At 40.6% G+C, this 21,419-nt stretch overlaps 1 protein-coding gene across 6 annotated transcripts in view; it reads right to left on the bottom strand.

The window, feature by feature from the left end:
- Window positions 1–414: 414 nt before the first annotated feature.
- nek6 (NIMA related kinase 6) overlaps window positions 415–21,419 on the bottom strand; it is a 28,050-nt gene continuing 7,045 nt past the window's right edge. The window contains exons 1-11 of one of the 6 annotated variants that reach the window (XM_004075047.4): window positions 14,735–15,374; window positions 10,020–10,109; window positions 9,790–9,861; window positions 9,555–9,695; window positions 9,230–9,292; window positions 8,205–8,315; window positions 7,909–8,017; window positions 5,928–6,035; window positions 5,647–5,741; window positions 4,920–5,033; window positions 3,138–3,248 (exon numbers count right to left, since the gene is read on the bottom strand). In XM_004075047.4, coding sequence (XP_004075095.1) covers window positions 3,138–3,248; window positions 4,920–5,033; window positions 5,647–5,741; window positions 5,928–6,035; window positions 7,909–8,017; window positions 8,205–8,315; window positions 9,230–9,292; window positions 9,555–9,695; window positions 9,790–9,861; window positions 10,020–10,097 — 1,002 coding nt within the window. In that variant the 5' untranslated portion in view covers window positions 10,098–10,109; window positions 14,735–15,374. Of the gene's footprint in view, window positions 1,275–2,786; window positions 3,249–4,919; window positions 5,034–5,646; window positions 5,742–5,927; window positions 6,036–7,908; window positions 8,018–8,204; window positions 8,316–9,229; window positions 9,293–9,554; window positions 9,696–9,789; window positions 9,862–10,019; window positions 10,110–14,734; window positions 15,375–21,419 lie in introns of those variants that run through there. The other 5 variants (XM_020707850.2, XM_011482026.3, XM_020707848.1 and 2 more) reach the window with 5 other exon arrangements.

Raw genomic sequence — 21,419 nt, 5'->3', positions numbered from 1 at the left:
TCGGAAACATGTTTTGGCATGTAAAACTCCATACTTTCAGCTATTTTGGTATCAAAATATCTCATTCAGGAGATTTCTATGATTTACGGATATGATTTCAAGTTTTCAAAATGACATTTTCAGCCTCATAGGAAAGAATGAGAAAGCGATCAACTCATTGACTGTATATGAGAACGGCACTAATAGAAAATGGTTTACTTCCAGTTCCAACCAAATGAAGTAAATTCAGTTACCATTGTTTTGCGATATGGAAAGTGCCATCTTTGATCTAGACATCAGTAAGTAGTGATTGGTCTGAGTTGATGTTTCTATGGAAACCACTCTCACCAATCAGGAGGGAGCTTGTTGGACTGTTGGAAAGCAGGCAGGGAGACTCTGTCAAATGTTTAAGCACTCTTTTATTGAGGCGTCTGACTGGTCCGCTTGAATCAAGATCATGATTTTAAAAAAGGTGTCGGAGGAAGAACGGTTACTCTGATCAATAGAATGACTATTCTTTTCTCTACAGAAGTAAGTCTACAGGTTTTTGACTTCTTGGAGCCAGCAGGTACTTCCTGTTTGGAAGGCTGGGTCCAGTTCTCATATACAGTCAATGGTTCAATCTAATGCTCAATGTTTCCCTCATGTTTTGTGGGTGGGAGGTTTCATTTTTATTTTTAAGTATTTTTTAGGTTTCATATTCTGCAGCACTTTATGCTACATAAAAACCCTGATTGATTTGATTTGGACTAATTTTGCAAGACTGACAGCTGGAAGGGGCCACCCTTTCCTTCAGTCTGAGACATCGAGTTGAGGTTTGAGGAGAAGGTTCAGCTTTTTATAGACAAGTATTCCAAACAATTTCAGCCACATAGTGTCTTCTTCTGAAGGCACAGCTGACATCAGCAACTCCCAGTCCCAGTTAAGGTCAGAGAGCAGCAGGGCTTAACATCACTTGGATCCTTTCAGGATCACTTATCTAGATTTAGATTCTAGTTTCAGGATCTCATCAGGAAAAAAACAAACATTTATGTCTTGGAAAAAAGCTTGACTTTGTGCCACAGAAATCCAGACTTAACCTCTGAACAAAGAATGAACAACTGTTTTAGATGGAAGTGAAACGTTTTCATGCATTTCAGTCGACGCCGGTGGAGGAGAATAACAGAAAAGTCAGTGGAAACAGCTCAGGATGCCAACACTTCAGAATCCTTTTGATTCAGTTACAGTAGTTTGTTGTACTGACAGTTGAACAGGTCTTTCTTGTGAAGTCAGCAGATGTTTTATATTTAAAACACCTGTAAACATCAAACACGGTTATGAACAGAAGAAAAACAGTTTCTCAGCAGTAGAACTTATTATTTCACACTAACAATTATATCTTGGTATTTAGTTTTGTTAGCTTCTGCTGCAACTTTGTCAAACATCACAGGTGTTGCCTGTTGTGTTACCCTTGCATGCAAAGGTAAACGTTGAACAAAAATGAGAAATCCCTCAGAGTCAGAGAAGCCCAGACCTTTAAGGCATCAGCCACGGTCCAGCCGATTCAGCATTAAACAAACCCAGTAGTCACAACACTTCACCTTAGTTCCTGTCAAAATAAAAGCATCATGTAACCCTTGTGCTATCCTAGGCATGTTAACGTTGGGAGTGGGGTCATCTAGACCCACTAGACAGTGCGCTGAACCTTTTTTTTTCAATGATTTGAGGAAAATAGTGGGTCTAGATGACCCAACTCCCAATGTTAAAGTGCCTAGGTTAGCACAACGGTTAAACGGGTGTAACAGGTACACCCTGCATGGTTCTCCAGTCCATCCAGGGCCACACAGAGACAAACAGCAACACACACTCCTATTTACACCCATAAGACAACAACTAAATGACCTTTAACCCTTGCGCTATCCTAGGCATGTTAACGTTGCTAGACAGAGCGCTGAACCTTTTTTCTTTAATGATTAGTGATCTTCACTGGTGTCCATGGATTCCATGAAATCCTCTTCACCTTTATCCACCTTTGTCATGGTAGGGAGAACACGTCAATGTAAGGATCGGGTCATCTGGACCCCATAGGATAGCACAAGGGATAAGGCATGCCTCTGGACTTCCAAGCAGGAGGAGAACATGCAAAACAGAAAGCTGGGATTCCAACACTTTTGGACATTTTCAGCATGTTTTTCTACCTGGATTAGGATGAATTGTCCCCACAAACATTAGGCTAAGAAAGCTTTTGCTTTCTTCACCTTTGCCAGTCGGCTCACAACTCTCCTAAGGCTACAGTCTCACATGAGTATTTATAAAAAAAGAAGAATTGTTATTGAAATCATGAAATTGTGTTGGTTTCTCTACAGGAGTTTCATGGGGAGGTAACATGGTATCCTCATTATTTCTTTAACAGAATGATAAAACATTGTTTTTAGCTTAAGTTCTTCCTGATGTTTTGTTTGTTGACTCAAACCAGCCCCACCCACCCACAGTTTCCCCCCTATTGCCTAGAGGTGAGTTTTTGTTCTGTTGAGTAACAGTATATCTGAAAGGGTGTTGTCTGTCAAATGGGAGCGTGTTTGGTTACCGGTAACTACCGTAGTTTAAAGACGCACTGAATCCTGCTTACACTCTGGAAATAAAGCTTAGCGTTTGCAGATATGTTGAATGGGGGGTCAAGCATGTTACACCTTAAAGCGGAGTTTCATCCTGTCGTTTTGGTATGCTGTGCTTTATGGTAGGATTGGATTTAGTTCAAAAGTTATCCTGAATGTAACGAATGCCAGAGGGGCTCTAGTGGAAAATCGGTTAAGGAATCAGCTTACAGATATGTTGCAGAACATTTTATTTTAAATAAAAAGGCAGCTTTGTTCACTCTTCCACAAAGATTTTAGGGATTTATTCTAAATAAGGACTTTGTCAAAAAGCAACACGCTTTTTATAAGCATTTAAACATTTTTAACAGATATTACAGTACAATAAAACAAGATAATTACTATGTTTCATAAAAAAGAAAAAAAAAAGGTTCTTCAAACCAGGGCTCTAAGGATCTGGGAGGAAGACTCCCAATGGCGTGCGTTGACTGATGACAAAGTGCACCACAGTCCGCATGTGTGGGCCATGTCAGTTTACATACTGACAGGTTCCGAACCTTCTGGTTGAGCAGGCATTTGGATCACTCAGGTGCTGGAGGTTTTCACGTGCATTTGGTTGGCGATCTGCAGCACAAAGATGATGTCTGGCCTCTGGTCAGGTTCAGAGTTGATGCACATACTGACCAGCTCCCGCAGCTGCCAAAGAAAAACGGGTTTGGTTATTCTCAGCAGCTTTACTCATTTCCTTAAGGGTGTGAGCGTTTCCTTCAAAGAAAGATAAGAACACTATTGTCTCTAGCTACGTTTACATGTGACACGCGGTCAAGATCACGCTAAACACGGGTTCTTGAACGTGCATTTACCCCAGTGTTCACACTGGACAAGTGGCCTTGTGGTACAGTGTCCGCCCTGTGACTGGAAGGTCATGAGTTCAAAACAAGGCCAAGTTTTACCCAAAAAAAATGGGACCCAATTCCTCCCTGCTTGACATTCAGCATTAAAGGGTCTGATTGGGGGGGTTAAATGGTTCCTGAGTGTGTCTGCAGCTCACCCCTCCCCCAGGGGATGGGTCAAATGCGGGGAACAAATTTCACACACCTAGGCTTGGTGTGAAAAGTTGAAATGGTGCAAATCTGGAGAATCTTACTCCATGTTTTTTCTTTCACAGCTCTAGTCCGAATTATGAAAGACTTGATGTCATAGAGTTCCAGCCGCGCACAAACTGCAATTATTAATTTCTCCTCCATTGGCACGTCATCCATACATCGCTACCAAATGAGAGTCCCTGATTGGTCAAAGTTTGACCTGGTATCAGTTCATATTCTATGGCCCCACGTTTTGTATGTAGAGCCTGAAAACGGTTGTAGAAACTTAAGTAGCGATGTGTAAATGTGAGAGTTGTGAACGCTAAAGCCTGAAACGCAAATGTGTCTGTGTTTGCATAGACTTTTCATTGGAAGTGGGCACTTGAACGCGTGCGGCTGAGCGTAGCTTTATAGTTAAAATGCAACTCCTGCTGGATTTCAATGGTATAGAAGCAAAAGAGAGGTCAGGTTTTGGATGAAGCTGGTAAGCTCCGAATTTTAGATGGTGTCTGCAAATGTTTTGACCAATGAGGACCAATCACTTCAGGACAAATGTACTTTTAGTGTGTGTTTACTACCATCATGAAAACATGAAATAGACAGAAAGATTTTAAGAAGACATCATCATATCAAGCTTACAATGTAAGTAAATCATGTTACTCTCTCAGTCATTTATTGTACAAAGATGGCAGTCCACAATGTTCCTCAGGTCACGAGGTGAGAGTCAGGTCCTGGATTGAAATTCATGTTTGCCACAATTGTTTACTACAATTTTAGAACTCACAAAACCCTTGTACTGTGATAACATTTGGGTTATAGCTCAGATTATAGTTCGAACCACAATTATCCACCCAGGAAGCAAACAGTTAACATTAGAAACAGAGCTGTCAATCAAAATGCTTCTGATAAATGTAGGAAATACATGGACAAAGTTTAAGATGTGGCCCAACACAAAACATCCCACTGATCCTTTTCAGGGTTTAAAATAACAGTAGAACACATAAACAACCATTTTTATTTAACCCTTGTGCTATCTTAGATGACCCCACCCTCACATTGACGTGTTCTCCCTACCATGACAAAGGTGGATAAAGGTGGAAAGATTTCATGTAATCCATGGACACCAGTGAAGATCACAAATCATTGAAGAAAAAAGGTTCAACGCACTGTCTAATGGGTCTAGATGACCCAACTAGACAGTGTTAAAGTGCCTAGGATGGCACAAGGGTTGAGACACAGGGAGAGTGACACGCTCATATGCTAGCTCGCTGAAATGCTTTACCTTGTCAGAGTACTGGTCAGGTGGGAGTGGAGGGTAATCACACTGCTCAATCTTTCTGCAGAGAGACAGCAGGTTCATCTTGTCCCCATAGAAGGGGCTCTGCAGTGCTGCCATCTGTAGATAATAAAGCAAGGAGGAGGAAACCAAACGTCTGTGAGCTTCTGTTGAAGAGCGCTGATGATGACGAGGCAGCAAAAATGAAAAACAATAAAAATATTTCTCACAAAGTTTCCTATCTTAGAGGGTCTATACCGCGCAAAATCAATGCATCTACATCAGCTCATGAGAACTCGCTCGTGTTCGTGGATCAGAAGGGGCTGATGCTCAGAGAGCAGGTTTTTAGAGGAATACTCTGAAATGCATGAACGGAACCATTCATGGTTCATGGTCCAGACTGCAGCAGCACGTCACACGTCCTCCTTCATCTAAGAGGTGAGTTCAAACTTTTACGGTTTGCTTTGGAAGCTCTAAATAGTCTCACCCCTCCCTCACAATAACTATTTGCAGCCGTGCAAAATTCAAAAGCCCAAAACAGAATGTGTTTGGACTTTTTGCAGTCAGTTCAGATGACAGCAAACAAAAAAAAATCTTAAGAAAGTGGAATTTAAAAAAGCTTCAGGGTTGACTCTGAGGTTTCAACGTGTCAAAGGTTTGTAAAACAAGATGTGTGAAAGCTGGAACGGTGAATGTAATCAAACCAAGCTCACACGAGGAAACATGAGCTGACCTCATATAGGAGACATCCCAAAGACCAGATATCAGACTTAAAGTTGTATCCGTTCTCGTGGATCCTTTCAGGTGACATGTAGTACGGCGTTCCCACTAAACAGACAGACACACATCAAACAATTTGACTTTGCTATTATAAATAGTTTATGCAGCAGAGAAATGCAGGTGAATCCTCACCGAAACAACTTTACCAACTGTTAAACTGGGTTTTCTTCTATTCAACAAACGGATTTGCGATGTTGTGTACGACAGTCCGCATGCCTCGCTGGAGCGGTTTACCTAAAGAATGTGCTGCCGTGGTTTTGGAGCTGAAGAAGCGCCCAAGCCCGAGGTCGCCCAGCTTCACCTCCCCTGTGGCTGTGATGAACACGTTGGCTGGCTTGATGTCTGAGTCACACAGAAAACACATCACAGATGCACCAGACAACCGTAGCAGAAAATATTGAAGTTCTGCGTCAAATATTCCGGCAGAATTCTTAAGAATTGTGGAGCCGATTTACTGAGATCCCTAAAACTGTAGCGCATCGTTGTGTCCACATGCAAATATGTCACGTGTGCTGTTTATTTAGGGTTTGCAGAGGATTCATTAAGCCTGAGCAAAGCAAGCAGACACATACTGCAGTATTTAACTCAATAGAGAGTAGAGAATCAACATGGGGAATGAATGCTGCTGGTGGTAAAAATGACATTTTCTGCATCACTCGAAGATTTGTTGGCATCTGTTATGCAAAAGATGCCCTCGGTTTCTGTGACACAAGCGCATAGGTCACTTCAATACGCACTTTGGACACTATGGATCAACCTGCATCAACGCCAGGGGTGGGCAAACTTCGGCCCGGGGGCCATATGGGGCCTATTGAACTATTTTATCTGGCCCGCCAAACTGGATTAAGTTATCCTCATGATCCTTATTAATGTTTTTTCCCTGTAATTCTGGTTTCTCCCCGTAGATGGCGCACTATAAATCTATTAACCTTCGTTTCTCTGACGTTTATGTGTTTGTCCGAGTCGGACAGTCATTTTCACCGATTATTCCAAAATCACATGAATGCAGTCTTTCTCTAAGTTTATGTTTCTCCCTGAAGGACATCAACCCATTGGTGTAATTGACACTATGAGAAAAAAGCTAAGGTCTTGAATGAAAAACTCCTAAATGCTCTGAACTAAATCCTTTGTATACATTTTCAATCAAAATTCAAGCATGTTTTCATCCAGATTTCATGTTCATTCTTGTTCTTTTACCAAAACACACCCCATCTCTATCTTCTCTTGGTCTGCTCCTTCTGTCACAAGTTAGACCCTTGTGGCCCACGAGTCAGAAAGTCTTCCCAGGCCTAATCTAGGCTGACAACTGTAAAAATGTGAAATCTCAGAAGTTAAAATTCAGAAAGACATCATTTGTTTTAAGCTTTATTCATCATTAAAATTCCATATTTACCCTGCAATCTCATGGAAGCACAAACATTTCAAAGTGGCATATAGTGTATATGTTAGTATCATTAGTCTCTGCTCGTGGCATTGTTAACATGTGGAGAAAAGACACTGACTGCAGCCAATTAGATGGAAATTTGTGCCTTTCCCATTCAGACGTGCAAATATAGATGCAAAGAGTCCTGCTTTTTGTCTAATCAATCACTCTGTGTGAGCTAAATTGGTCCATTTGTCAGAATTCCTTCCTGTTTTCACGCTCATTTCCACAAGAATCAAAGGTAAATGTGCAAAATGAGTTTATGTTTACTACTTTGGACATGTCATCCAGTTAGGAAATGATAAACAGCTTGTTTTGGGGAGTTTGCCCGCTTTCATGTAGATCTTGCATGTCATCTGATGCTGCATATTGTTGAACATGGAGCCTGAAAGAAGATCTGGCATTTAGTTTGAATCCATTGTTCTTTTTTGAGAAGGTAGTGTTGGGTTTATACTTTTGGGTTTGTAAGTTTTCAATCAATTTGTTTTGTATTCTCTAAATCAATCCTTTGGTTGGTGACATTGATCTTGATTTTCCTTGAAGCTAATTTGAGCTCCAGATCTCTGTTATTCTGCTAATTTTATTGACTTTAATTCCTGTAAACAAATCTCAAATCCTTATATTCATCTCTGTTTTCCTTTTTTTTTAATGCTTCACATAGTCAAGCTGAATGTTGATGAAACACCTTCACTTGAAAAACCAAACGTGGTGGAACTGACTTAAACGGAGACCAAAGAACAGCATGGGAATGATGAAGACAGAAAAGAACAGCAGGAGAAGCAGTGAGTTTACCGCGATGCATCACTCTGCGTGAATGCATGTGTTCCAGGGCACTGCACAGCTGCACAAAGTATTTCCAAATGGTCCTTTCAGGGATTAGTCTCCTCTTCTTCTTAAAGTACTGTGCACACAGAAAGGAAGAGAAGAGCTAAAGAGAACAAGTACTGAAAGATCACGACCAGTTTCCATCAGATTCATTCGAATAAAAACAGTCAGAGCTCCATAAACAGACATCTACAACAGGTGATGTTCTTTCTGGGGTGTCTACTTTCTGTGTTCAACATCAGAGATGCCTCAGCTTCTCTGACCTTTATCATCTGGGACAGATCTCCAGCATCTGCCAGCTCCAAAACGATGTTGAGCTCATTGTCTTCGATGAAGGAGTCCAGGTACTTGATAATGTTGGGGTGGTTCAACTGCTGCAGAGGATAAAACAGAGACTTTCAGTCTGATGCTTCTATCGGCACAAGACACTCAGCATCTGTGAGGACCAAGAGCTGCAGCCGAAGCTCAATGACATGACCAGCGTTCCCTCGGTTACGTCAAGCCAAACACGCTAAAACCCACATGAGAGACAGAGCAGGAGAAAGATAACAACTTAAGACTCAAATACCTAAAGAAAAAAAATAATATTTTAGTAGCAGAATCCTAGAATATTATTCAATTTCAACTTTTAAAAACTGATCACACTGGCAGGATTTTAATCTGGATTTAACCCAAAAACAACTATCTTCAGGGCTTTTAAAGTTAAGTTAGCAAATTTGTTTGGGTTTTTTTTTTGTTCATTTTGGGAAGCAGTAATTAACAACAGCCAAAAAAATAAAAACAAAAACATAAAAATAGAAAAAAAGCCATTACAAAAAAAACAAATTACACAAAAAAAAGAAAAAACACAAGGGCCAGATTTGACCCCGAGGGCTAAAAAGGAGGATTATGCAGTCTTGGATAATATGATTTATTTTTCAATGTTATGGATCTGTTTATTATTTGAACTACCTTTATTACGCCCACACACACATATAAACTTATGTATTTAACAGGTTCACAACTGCAATATTTGTCAGAGTTATGTGGGAAAAATACTCTGTATTTTCAGTTGTTTTTTGGGAAAATTGTTTTTTAACTTCACTCAAATACCTTTTCTTACTAGTACTTCAACTTTTAATTCAGTTTTTAAAATTATACATTACATTAAGTAAAAATTTTAACCCTCTACTAAAAAATCTATCTAAATTTAATTTTAGGATATGACTATCACCTGATTCATCATTTTCCAAAAGGAGTATAAAAATAAAAGTATTTTCTGAAAGGATATTTAGAAAGCCTTGTTTACCTTTAGAAGGTCAATCTCTTTGATGCAGTCCTGGCGAGCTTTTGCATCCATCATCTCAAAGATCTGAAATGACAAACAAATTTACAAATACATAACCTATTCATCTTTAGTGATGAAATATCAAATTGGGCAAAACTACATTAGTATCCTGTAGACACAGTAAACAAACATCTAATGAATGTTTCCATCACCTATCCTGTCTTAAGGAAAGTCTTAAGAGTCAATCCCACTTATCTGCTTCATGACTGACTGTGAAAGTGGGCTTTAAATCATCATTATTGTTCGTTTTCATGCCGGAGCTCTGAGTGATCTGAAAGGAAACTACCTGGACTTTCTTAAGAGCCACAGACTGTCGGTCCAGCAGGCGGACGGCTCTGTAGACCTCACTGAACTGACCACGTCCAATCTTCCTCTCCACGCGAAAGTTTGCCATGGAGCAGCGGAACCCGCAGCCCGTCGGATTTTTCTGTGCAGGAAAACACAAAATGCCCTTAGGCTTAAGAACGGGCACACCCGTTCAAGTGACCACTTTTAATGAAAAATCAAAATAAAACATTTACGTGTTTGAAGCTTTTGCGTTCAAAAGTCTGTTTCTGCGTCGCTACTGAAGTTTCTGCGACTGTTTTGGGGCCCTACGTAAAAAACACGCGGCCATTGAACCCACATTAGAAGTTAAACCAGGTTGACCAATCAGGGATCATTTTTAACATACAGAAAAAACACCTTCAACACCAAACTGTCCATAGTTATTGTGTTATTTGAAAAACTGTAAGAGTGTTGCATGTCCTACCTGATCCTCCGGCGGGACTGGCTCACACAGGTGATCATGGTTCTCCACCGTGGTCTGGTGGCTGTTCTGTGGCTCCATTGTAACATGCAGCTGAAACAAATGGAATGAATAAAATCACTATCAGGCTGAGGACAGAGATGAACATGTGGATAACAGACAAAAACAGCAGCTTTTATAAAGGGATTTAGAGTACAAAATGGTCTCCACACGTAACTCATATACACTATATATCCAAAAGTATTGGCTCACCTCACCTGCCTTGACTCACATATGAACTGAAGTACCATCCCATTCCTAACCCATTGAGTTCAATATGATGCCAGTCCACCTTTTGCTGCTATTACAGCTTAGACTCTTCTGGGAAGGCTGTCCACGAGGTTGAGGAGTGTTCATAGGAATTTTTCAACCATTCTTCCAAAAGTACATTGGTGAGGTCACACACTGATGTTGGTGCAGAAGGCCTGACTCTCAGTCTCTGCCCTAATTCATCCCAGAGGTGTTCTATGGGGTTCAGGTCAGGCCAGTCAAGTTCATCCACACCAGACTGTCATCCATGTCCACTCATGTTGGAAGAGAAAGGACCCGCTCCAAACTGTTCCTACAAGGTTGGGAGCATGGAATTGTCCAAGATGTTTGGATGTTTTGCACTTGGTGATGTGTGGCTTGGATGCAGCTGCTCTGCCGTGGAAACCCATTCCAAGAAGCTCTCTGCGTGCTGTACTTTGGCTAATCTGAAGGTCACATGAAGTTTAGAGCTCAGTAGCCTTTGACTGTACAGAAAGTCAGCGACCTCTTTGCACTACGTGCTTCAGCATCCGCTGACCCCTCTCCATCAGTCTACGTGGTCTAACATTTCATGGTTAAGTTGACTCTTCCATTTTGTTATGATATAGCTGACAGTTGACTGTGGAATATTTGGGAGCGAGGAAATTTCATGACGTATTGTTGCACAGGTGGAACCTTATAACAGTTTCACGCTGGAATTCTCTTAGCTCCTTAGAGTGACCCATTCTTTCACAAATGTTTGTTTAACAGTCTGCATGTCTGAGGGATTGATCTTATACACCTATGGCCAGGCCAAGAGATTAGGACACCTGATTCTGTTCATTTCCATGGGTGAGCCAATACTTTGGGTAATATAGTTTAACTACAAGGCCAATGGAATGATCTGGACTGGAAATGTGTGCTATGACAACTTAAAAGCCCCACTCCGATCATTTTTAAAATGTTTCCAGTGATCTTTGAATTATCATTATGCCGTTTTTAGTCAAAAACATGTTGTTTTCAAGGACATAGTTTCTGGAGAGTGGCAGGAGTTCAAGAAAAATGGACCTCTGGGTTGTGGGCGGGACCATTGGTGTCGAGCAAGCCCGCTCCCCCTTCCCCTCACCATTGCAAAGTGGGGTAAACAGGGAGCTTGTGGTCCGCTCAGTGTATTTTCTGTTACAAATAAGTTCCTCTTTAAATGGCATTGTTTGTCTGCTCCTGCAGTCACAACAATTTGACTTAGAAATATAATTGTAATCTTAATTTTCTTTATATATGTAGTCCATAATCATAAAAATATCACAAGAACATGTTAAAAACACCAAAAAACACACTTTCTAACAAGGTGGATGTTCAAATGATAAAGCTTGGTTTGATGTTGATGTTGTATCGTCTTCACACACACCTTAGTCATTAACTTGTAAATAAACTAAAAGTTTACACTAGGGTTATAGCACATGTGGAAATAAAGCAGCTCTGAATAATCAAGTCTAATAATCACAAACAGTTCAAGCCTGGTAAAAAGAAGCTTTTCTTTGTCAAAATCAATCAATAGAACAGCTCTGAGACTACATGGAAACTCTAAGACAATAACAAAAGCCCTGTTGTTGTTTTTTTCTAAATAGACCTTAAAGGTTCAACATACCTGCCTTAAAAGAAAACAGAATCCAGAGCAGACAATCTGAGGTCTGTGTGCTTTAAAATAGAAATTTGGTTCTGTGTAAAAACAGAAATATTAGGGTTGTAATGATTCATCGATTAACCAATGAATGAATTGACCAATAAATGAATTAACCAATGAATCGATTTATATTCATATGATCGGACCAGACCAGACCATCTGTCTGAGGCAAGTTGTTAAAGCCTTTATAAATTCATTACAAAATGAAATAATTCATTAAATCCATCTTGGAAAATACTATTTGGATTGAGGTACGGTAGGTTTATTTTACTATAACCAATGGTGTGGTATAAGGTTTTAATAATGTTCCGTTTGTATTATTTGCGATCTACACCGGGGAAAAAAAACAAGAATAGATTGCTAAAAACTGTTTGAATATTTATGTATTTTTTAAGTGACCATAGTAGAAGTGGGATAATGTCCTTCGAAGGCCATTAACCCTTACTAAATGCAATACTAAAATGCAAATGGATTGGCCATTAATCCTTGTTTACTTGTTTGTTTGTACACATATTTAATTTACATTTTTTATCTTGCAAGAATTACAAAGAATCTGGAAAACCTGACCTGAACTGTTCAGTATCAGGTATGTCTCTCTGAGTCAGTTTTGGCTAAAGACGGCCTTGATCGATTTTAGGTCAGTGAATCAGATCAAATCTGACCGTTCAAAATCAACCAATATTGACTATGAATCGTATCGTCAACCATTGAATCATTGTTCAAATGAATTATTCCACCCCTGTGAAATAGAGACATGTAGTTGTTGGACATTTAGTGTCCAGTCATGTATTGTGTACTATCTCAGATAAAGAAACTATCTCAAATAAAGAAAGAACCACAGAAATCCTACAATGATGAAAGGGGCAAGATCTGTTATCCATGATTATCCACTATAGCATGTACAACATTAGCTTATTAGCTTATTAATAGCATGTACAGCATTAGCTTATTTCCAAGTATTACAAAACCAAGTAGGAAAACTGCAAGTTGTGCAACATTAATTGATAAAATATTCTCCAATGACATTAAAAAATAAAACGGTTAATGGGTTGCTAATTAATGAAATCAGTGACCATCTTCCAGTTTTCACAGTATATGACAGTAGATATGTCAACCACAGGTTGCATTTCTCAATGGGATACAGATGAATTAAAACAGAAACCTCCATCAATGCACTTAAAGCTGAGCTACTTGAGCATCATTGGGATGTGATTTATCAAAAAGAAACTGTTGATGAGGCTTATGAGTATTTTTTGCTGATATTTGGTATGATAAACATTGTCCAGTTAAAAAGTTCAAGGAAAAAATTAAGTATTTCCATGGATTACAAAAGGATTGCAGAATGCATGTAGGAAAAAGAATACTCTTTATAAAAACTACTTAAAAAAGAGAACAAAAGAGGCAGAAATTAAATATAAAAAATACAAAAATAAGTTAACGCAGATTATAAGAACACGCAAGAAGGAATATTATGGAAAACTTTTAGAGGAAAACAAAAGTAATATCAAAAACACATGGGGCATACTTAAAACTATTCTAAGAAGGGGTAACAAGGAAGACTCCTATCCAAAGTACTTCATTAGTAAGGGTAAAGAAATAGATGTGAGGGAAGAGATTGCTAAAAGATTCAATTATTTTTTTGTAAACGTGGGACCTGAATTAGAAAAACAAATCCCGGATCCAGAAACATTTGGAAAGGATGTGCAAATATTAATTGACAGAAATCCCAGTTCAATGGTTCTTAACCCAGTAACTGAAAATGAAATATTAAAGACAGTGAGAGGAATGAAGGGTAAAGTCTCTACTGATGTTAATGGCATTGATATGGCTTTGGTGAAAACAATAATCAGTGGAATTCTGAAAACATTAGAATATATTTTTAATTTATCATTCTTAACAGGTCCAAAAGTTATACCACTGTACAAAACGAATCATACACAAAGTCAATTAGCTTGAGCACACAAATAAATTATTCATAGAATCAAAATTACTCAAATTCTACGATCTAGTAGAGTATTGTACCGCTCAAATAATATTTAAGGCCGAAAACTATTTATTACCGACGAATATCCAAAGGTTATAAATAACCTTTATTAAAAGAGAGGAAAAATACAATTTTAGGGGAAAAATTTTTTTTTTCTCATTCATGAAGCACGTACAAATAAAAAGAGATTGTGTTTCAATTTGTGGGCTGAAGTTGTGGAACAGAACCAGTAAATGCTTGAAAAAATGTCCAAACATAAAATAATTTAAGTATAAATACAGAAATATGATCATGCATAAATATGTACAAATACAAAAAAATACAGAAAGTCAGCATTTGTAAATCTGCATACTTTGAGAATGTTTTGTTATTCATTTGCATGTTTTTTGGAAATGAGAATTACATGTGCAGCTGTAACCAAATATACACTTGGGTAGGGCACTGGACTTTGATGGTGGGAGTACTGGGTTTAGTTAGAAAAGTAAGGACTTAAGGTAAAGGGGGTGAGAGTTTATAAGATTTTTCTTCTTCTCACTCCCTTTTGGACTTGTGTTTATATAATTTTGTCTTGTTTTATGTAATTTTCTTGTTTTTTTTTATAATTTTTGTCTCGTTTTGTCTTTTGTTATTTTAAACTTGTTTTCACTTGTCCAAAATAAAAAGGTTACTACTACTACTACTACTACTGGCAAGAAATACTGTCTGGACTATTCCCCTCCTCATATTTGCTCTGCTGTCCTCCTCATCACATGAACATGTTCACCCAGTTGTTACTCTGCTCACCACTGTTTCTCTGTCAGAAGATTGTTATTTCTCTGCAGTCCTCCATCTTTCCTGCAACTTCTTTGACCATCGTCTGCCCTGGATTCACCCCGTCTGAACTTCTGCGAGTCCAGCGAGGAAACCCTGACTGGAGGGTTAGAACGGTTGAAAGAGGAGGTCTTCCTCTGCTCATTCTGGAACCAACCACCCCCGTAACACTTTTTTGCCTCAGCCGGTTGCCCAGCAGTCAGAGCTGCTAAAAATCTGCTCAGTGCCGCCCCCTTCTGTGTGGAGGATCTGGACTCATGTCTGCCTTGTCTTCTGCCTTGTGTGTCATTCAGAAAAGGCTTAATACACATTTGGTCTTCCTGCTATCTGGTGTTTTTGCATTTTAGAGAGTAAGCTTTTCCTAAGCTGCTAGCATATTGAGTTTTTTTTTTCTTTTGTGCAAAAGGTTAGGGTTGCACATTCCTTGCTGATGAATAGAAGGTTTGAGTAACAGACGAGAGACTTGAGTGAGAGAACAGTATGTCCCTACAGTGAAACTGTCACAAAGATTTGTAATGTCTTCCTCTAGGCTTTATTTAAACTTGCAGAGTTTCTGAAGGAATGACTCATTGGATGAAAACTTGTTTCTGTTTTTACCTAGAAACTATGCCAACACTGCCCAAAAATGGCATCTTCCTCCCATCAAAAAGAGTCTATCTGTTCTGTTCTGTTTTGTCCTGTTCTGTTAATATGTTGAAAAATAATAAATATATAATAAGAAAAAAAAAAGCTGCGTCAGTTTCACGAACCTGATGGGGAAAAAAGGCTGTTAAACACAACCATCATTGTTCCCTAATGCCTGTTCCATGAGTCAGTTTGAAGTATCCTACTCAGTAAGCATACTCACTTTTCAATATTCTGTCCTGTGAAAAATGTATTCAGTTGGACCTCAAGATGCTTCAAACCTGCCAGGCTGTAATAAAGGATTGTGCTGACCTGTAACTAAGTACAGGAGAAGAGGGCATATAGACTAGTGTTTATCATCAACGGCCTAGATAAAAAAAACACAATAAGCACAGGTTCCTGCAGATTGGGACATATACAGACAAAACAGAAACCCTCCATTTTTTACAGTTATTTAAATGTGAGATTTCTGATGACTGATGAAAATGTAAAGGCATATTTTTCTGCTGTCATGGAGTCACATTTATGTAAAGACACACACTAATGTAAATGTTTTTTTTAGTGTTTTTCACATGTTCTTCTGGTATCTTTCTTATGATGAAGGACATTTATGAAGAAAATTAAGTTCATTTCAATTTCTGTGTTCAAGTTATTTGGAATCACGAGCAGGGGCGCAACCTGCAATCCATGGCTTGGGGGGTGGTCTCCTTGCCTGTGCTGGGGGGGGTTGGCAGGGGGCCCTGCTCGGGGGGGGGGGGGGGGGGGGGGGGGGGGGGGGGGCTGCCCATCTACACCTGGGGCTGGGATCACTCCTTCCCTGGCTCCGGGACGGGGCAGGGCAAACCTCTTGGGGCCCGAGGTCGCTCTGGGTGACACCTGCTCGGGCTGCGGGGTCTGGGGGGGGTGCGGGGCAGGGGCTTGTTGGCCCTGTCCTTTGGGGGGCTTCCTGGGGGAGCGGGAGGGCCCACCATCGGTACGGGACCTTGGTGGCTTGACAGGTCGGAGTCTCCGCTGAGGCAATCGTAGGTCGCATCAGCTGATTGGCTGCCTCGGTCCCTGACCAGAGCTATCCCAGGGGTGGCGCCTGGGGGCGGGGGCCTGGGCTGGCTCTGGGGGGGGGGGGCACCTTCTGCTTCCTCTCTCTCTGTTTGGGGTGGGTGGTGTGGGGCCTGGGGTGTCGGCGCATCGGGGGATGGGTCCCCCTTGGCTGGGGGGACCTGGGCCCTATGCTGGGGGACGGCTGTTTGACCACCGGGGGACAGTCTATTAGCAGTCCCCGAATTACCCCCTTTCTCATATAATCTCATATTGGGGCGATGGGGGTGGGGGGTTTAGCCTGCGTGCATCTTGGGGGGAGGAGCTACTTGGCAGTGGTCCGCCTTACGATGGTTGCTGTATGGAATGGGCCCCCCCTCTCTCGGTTTTATTTGCACCTTAGACATGTAGGGCCCTTGGTAGGGGGGGTGCTTGGACATCACTACCAGCAAGCAGCAGATGTCCTTTTAGAGCCCTACCCGCCAATTTTAACTGCACCTTAGACATTTAGGGGCCCTTGGTGGGGAAGGTGATGGGACATCACTGTGAGTAATCAGGAGATGTCCCCTCAGTGCCCTACCCGCCAATTTTAACTGCACCCCCTTAGTACACACACCCTTTACTCCTCCAAATATACATTCCAACATAAACACACATATATGCACACACACCCTCACAAACACACACGCATTTCGCAAGGAAGGTGGGACCTTGGACCATCTGTCCCCTACCCCATCCCTGGTAGGGGGTAATGGGCCCTTGGCAACTGTGGCCGCGTCCCCTGGATGTTGGTTTTCTGGGCCCGGCAGTGCTCTCTCCATGCAGGGAGAGGGATCCCTGAGCTCTCTGGCAAGGCCAAGAGCCAGGGAATCACATTACACCTGAGCCGGGGGTGTCCGTATCCCTGTGGTGTGGGTTCTGGTCCTTGTCCCTGAGTGCTGGGCCTCGCCAAATTTCCAACGGTGGCCGAGTCTGGTCGGGCCAAGTTTACAACACCCCTTGTGGGCTCGCTTTTCTCCTGGGTCCCCTCCTCCTGTATTGTGTGCATGTTGACATGTGGACATTTTTGCAGCCAACAGGTGTGTTTATAACATTTGAGTGTGTGTGTGGACAGGCCCCGCCCCTTCTAGATTTGTATTACATCTGAACCTCACCGAAATGATAAAAATCCAGCAACTTGTTGCTTTATGCTGCTTCATGATTTTACCCCCCCCCCCCCTTTATGATCCCCCTCCTATCCCCCCCTCTCTAACATCCCTCTCTCTTCTTCCCTCCTTTCCTTTTCCGTCCGGTCCAACACAAAAGATTTTCAAATACGATTAAAATGAATAAAGTTTGGCATCGATTACAAAAGGGGTTTATTCAGACATACCTCTGGTTTGTCCGAAAATTCATAACCCCTGTTGTTAAAGTAAAATATGTCCAACACAAGAGGCCTTCAGCTCTCATCTGTTGTTTGCCCAGTTGTTGGACAGGACAAGTTAAAAAAAATAAAAATAAAAAAAATAAGAATTCTTGGTTAAGACCATTTCTCTTACCCTATTGATAGATTTTTGCTTACTTTAAAGAAAATCTGCCAACGGGGTAAACATTTTTTTACTTATGTCTGAGGAGCCTGTTTTTGCAGTGTATCTTAGACATTATCTGCATAATGTTTGCCTAGCTTTCTGCTCTGATGACTGGTACATCCTGTTTGTCTCATAACAACTGCTGACAGAGACATATCAACCTCCCTTTATGTCGATAAAAGATGCACTCCCAGGACTTCCTCTCAGCACGTTTACTGTGTTTCATATGGAGAACACTCTAAGAAGGAAGCCTCCAAAACCAAAGCCTTTAATTATTTTTAAATAGGAGGATTACTGGCTAGCTCTTGAGCCATGTAACCCCATTTCTAAAGCTATAATATGCGGTCAGCTGGAGCTGCATTTAGGTGCTACCCATCGTCCAGGTAAACATGGTGCTCTGGTGGCCTTTGTGCACTGCAGATCTGATCAGCAATAACTCTGCACTGTGAGAAAATCCATGCATAGTTTCTTCATCTTGGCTGCAGCATGAGGCAAGTCGACAGTTTGGAGCTCAGTTTTGAATTTTGCAACAGTTGTTTCTGCCAGTTGCCTGACTCATTTGTTTTCTACTCACTTTGAAAAAGTCAAGAGCCTTTTTTAAGGTTGTCTTTGTGAATTTTGTCCTTTTGTCATCCCAAAATGCTCGTGATTAACACTACAGTTAGCACACAACTTAAGTTTGATCGAATAAAAAAATCTAACATCTAGAATAATGCTGCAGGATGTTAGGCGAAACAAACGGTGACAAAAATGAGCTAAAGAGTTACTGATGTAATAATTGCTAAACAAGTTACCTAGAGGTGACTTTTTCAGGAAACAGCAATCCACTCAAGTGGTTCTATTGGCCTCTATAAGCTTTTTAGGCTAGGATGGACACAGTGATAAAAACTGCTTTTAAAAGATTCGTAGCGATGTAGAGTTTTGAATGTGGAAGCCCACAACACGCACTTAAATTCTATCATCCAAACAAAAGGAGTTTTCCGTACAATTTGTGTCAGATGAACACAGAACCCTGATCATTTTGTTCTTATCTTTGTCTTCAGACATATTCAAACTCAGAGATTTTCCTCTGCTGAAAGTTTCTTTCTTCCTGCATCATGGCTCTCTGCTATGAATGGGTTGTGTCAGCTTTGCTGAAGAAAGCCGGGTTAAACCACAGGCTTTGACACACCATCACGCACCACCACAATTCCTGGATTTTTCCCATGTCTCCATGATTACTCCAAAGCCGCTCTATAATCTTGAAAACAGAAACACCCACGTCAACAAAGTAAGAAACAGAAACAGACCCGGACCCAGATCCCAACTTGATGCAAATTGAATACAGTGGCTGCCTCTATTTTGAATGGTGCCGCTGTCGTTGCAACCAACACATTCTCACTCCGAACTCATCACATCCGGATGTATTTTCGGGGGCCCCTCCGCATGACTTTTTGGGTGTCCCCAACTTGTCGTTTTTCGACGTGCTGCCTCTTCCCATTAAATCAAAAGATCCCCAACCCTTAGGGTGCAAACCAGTACCGGTCCGCAGTCCGAGGGCCGCTTGGTACCGGGCCGCAGACAGGAATAAAATGCATTTGCTAACTTTGAGTCTTTCTGTTTTTCTATTTTCTGATTTAGAAGGAAATTTTTATTTTGGAAAACTACCGGATTCTTTTTACCACATCCGCCTGTCTCGCGCGTCACGTGACATAAAGCGGCTGCTATTGCTAGCTAAGTTATGACCCCAAAGCCAAAAGTTAACAAAAGCCACACAAAAAGACGTGTTTGGAAAGTTTCTTTGGGAAGAAATGAGCCAGTGAGGAAACTGAAGAAGAACCTTTAACTTCAAAAGAAAGATAAATCTGTTGTTTACAGACAAAACCAGGAGTCTTCCTCGACGAATGGATTTATGGAGACAGTTGTTTCCACCAACCAAGTCAATCTGCATAATATGCAGCGACTGACTCTCCAATGTTTCATATAATCTCACAATAAAAAAGATACAGACACCATGGATTAATAGTTATGTTGTTTTTTGAAATACAAGTTTTACCATGGTTTTATTTTACTTTATTTATCCACCACACCTTAAAAATTGGAGCCTCCACTTTGACATGAAGGGAAAATCTTCATCACAAAGTCTTCAGTTTAAACCAGCTTCAAATATTTGGCAGAGAATGAAAATTCAATCAAACAACGATGCCGAGCTGCTGAAGATGTTTCTGAACTGAGGAAACTTGTAAAAGAGACATTTAGGAATGTTTCCTACAGAAAGGCTGAATTCAGCAGGAATATTCCAGCTTTGAAAGGAAACCCTGATGGACTGAAAAACTTCAAACATTTGTTCAAATGTTTATTCTTGTTTGGTTTGTGGAAGAAGCTAATGAGGACTCATAGATCCTCCTGTTATATAGTTTTCTTGATGATGTCGGCAGTTGTCCTGGTAGTGTTCCTGTTGTGCGTTTGAGTGTGGCGCACAGTTCCATGTGTTTTACTTGATGTGACATTAAATACTGTCAAAAAGTTTTAAATTGTACTGAATCAATTTGAAGTGAGAGTTGGAACTTAATTACATGCAGATCATCGGCTACTTAAAAATATATCACACTGAATATTAAGACATAATTTTTTTCCAGACCCTAACTTCAAGAATATTTTTCAAACTGGACCTCTTTAAATTTTAGCGTAAACAATGCACCAGGGGATACATACAGGAATACTGCCCACAAAGCGGTAGCGGACATGCCACTCTACTCATTAGATGTGAAAAAGAAAAAAGTACATGTTTGTCATACAAGGAGGATAACGAAACAAAAACAGCTAAGCTAACTGGGAGCGAAAGAAAGCTTACTGGCAGCCGACCGTTGCTGCAGTGAAAAAGATTAAACAAAGAAAGAAAGAAACGCCAGAAGGATCAAAATGCCAAACTTTCTTTCTTGCTTTCTTTTTAACTATCCACCAGTTATCCTTCTTTGGCTCCAAGTTAGCTTTCTGATTTTGTTATTTTCCATCCCTTTTCTTGACCCACTCTATCCAACTAATAAGAGGGATGTCTGCTGCTCGTTTTCCCCACCACTTCCGGGTCCGATGCATTGTTTATACGATCAGCTGTTTTCGCCTGGCAACAACAAATCCGGCACGGCAGTGCTGTTATAATCTGTTGGGTTTTTTTATTCAACAGAGCTAAGCTATGGTAACGAGATCATTTCCCTTCTAGGAGATCAATGGCGTTCTAAAAAGTTGAATTCTGTTTTGGTTTAATAAATGAGGCTCAGATCGTATGCTCGTTCAGTTGAACCAATGTTTCGGGACTCGATGTATATCCCTGTCCTGTGACGTATTTTGACAGTTTTCGTATTCAAGGAAAGCAAGAGTCGTATTAAAATGGACATGTCAAATGTAAAACTAAATGTTTTGGACATATTTTTTATTTTAAGTTTTTATTTTAA

Source organism: Oryzias latipes, chromosome 12 (assembly GCF_002234675.1).
Source record: "Oryzias latipes chromosome 12, ASM223467v1".
Taxonomy (NCBI): domain Eukaryota; kingdom Metazoa; phylum Chordata; class Actinopteri; order Beloniformes; family Adrianichthyidae; genus Oryzias; species Oryzias latipes.
This window is presented reverse-complemented; position numbering and strand designations above follow the sequence as displayed.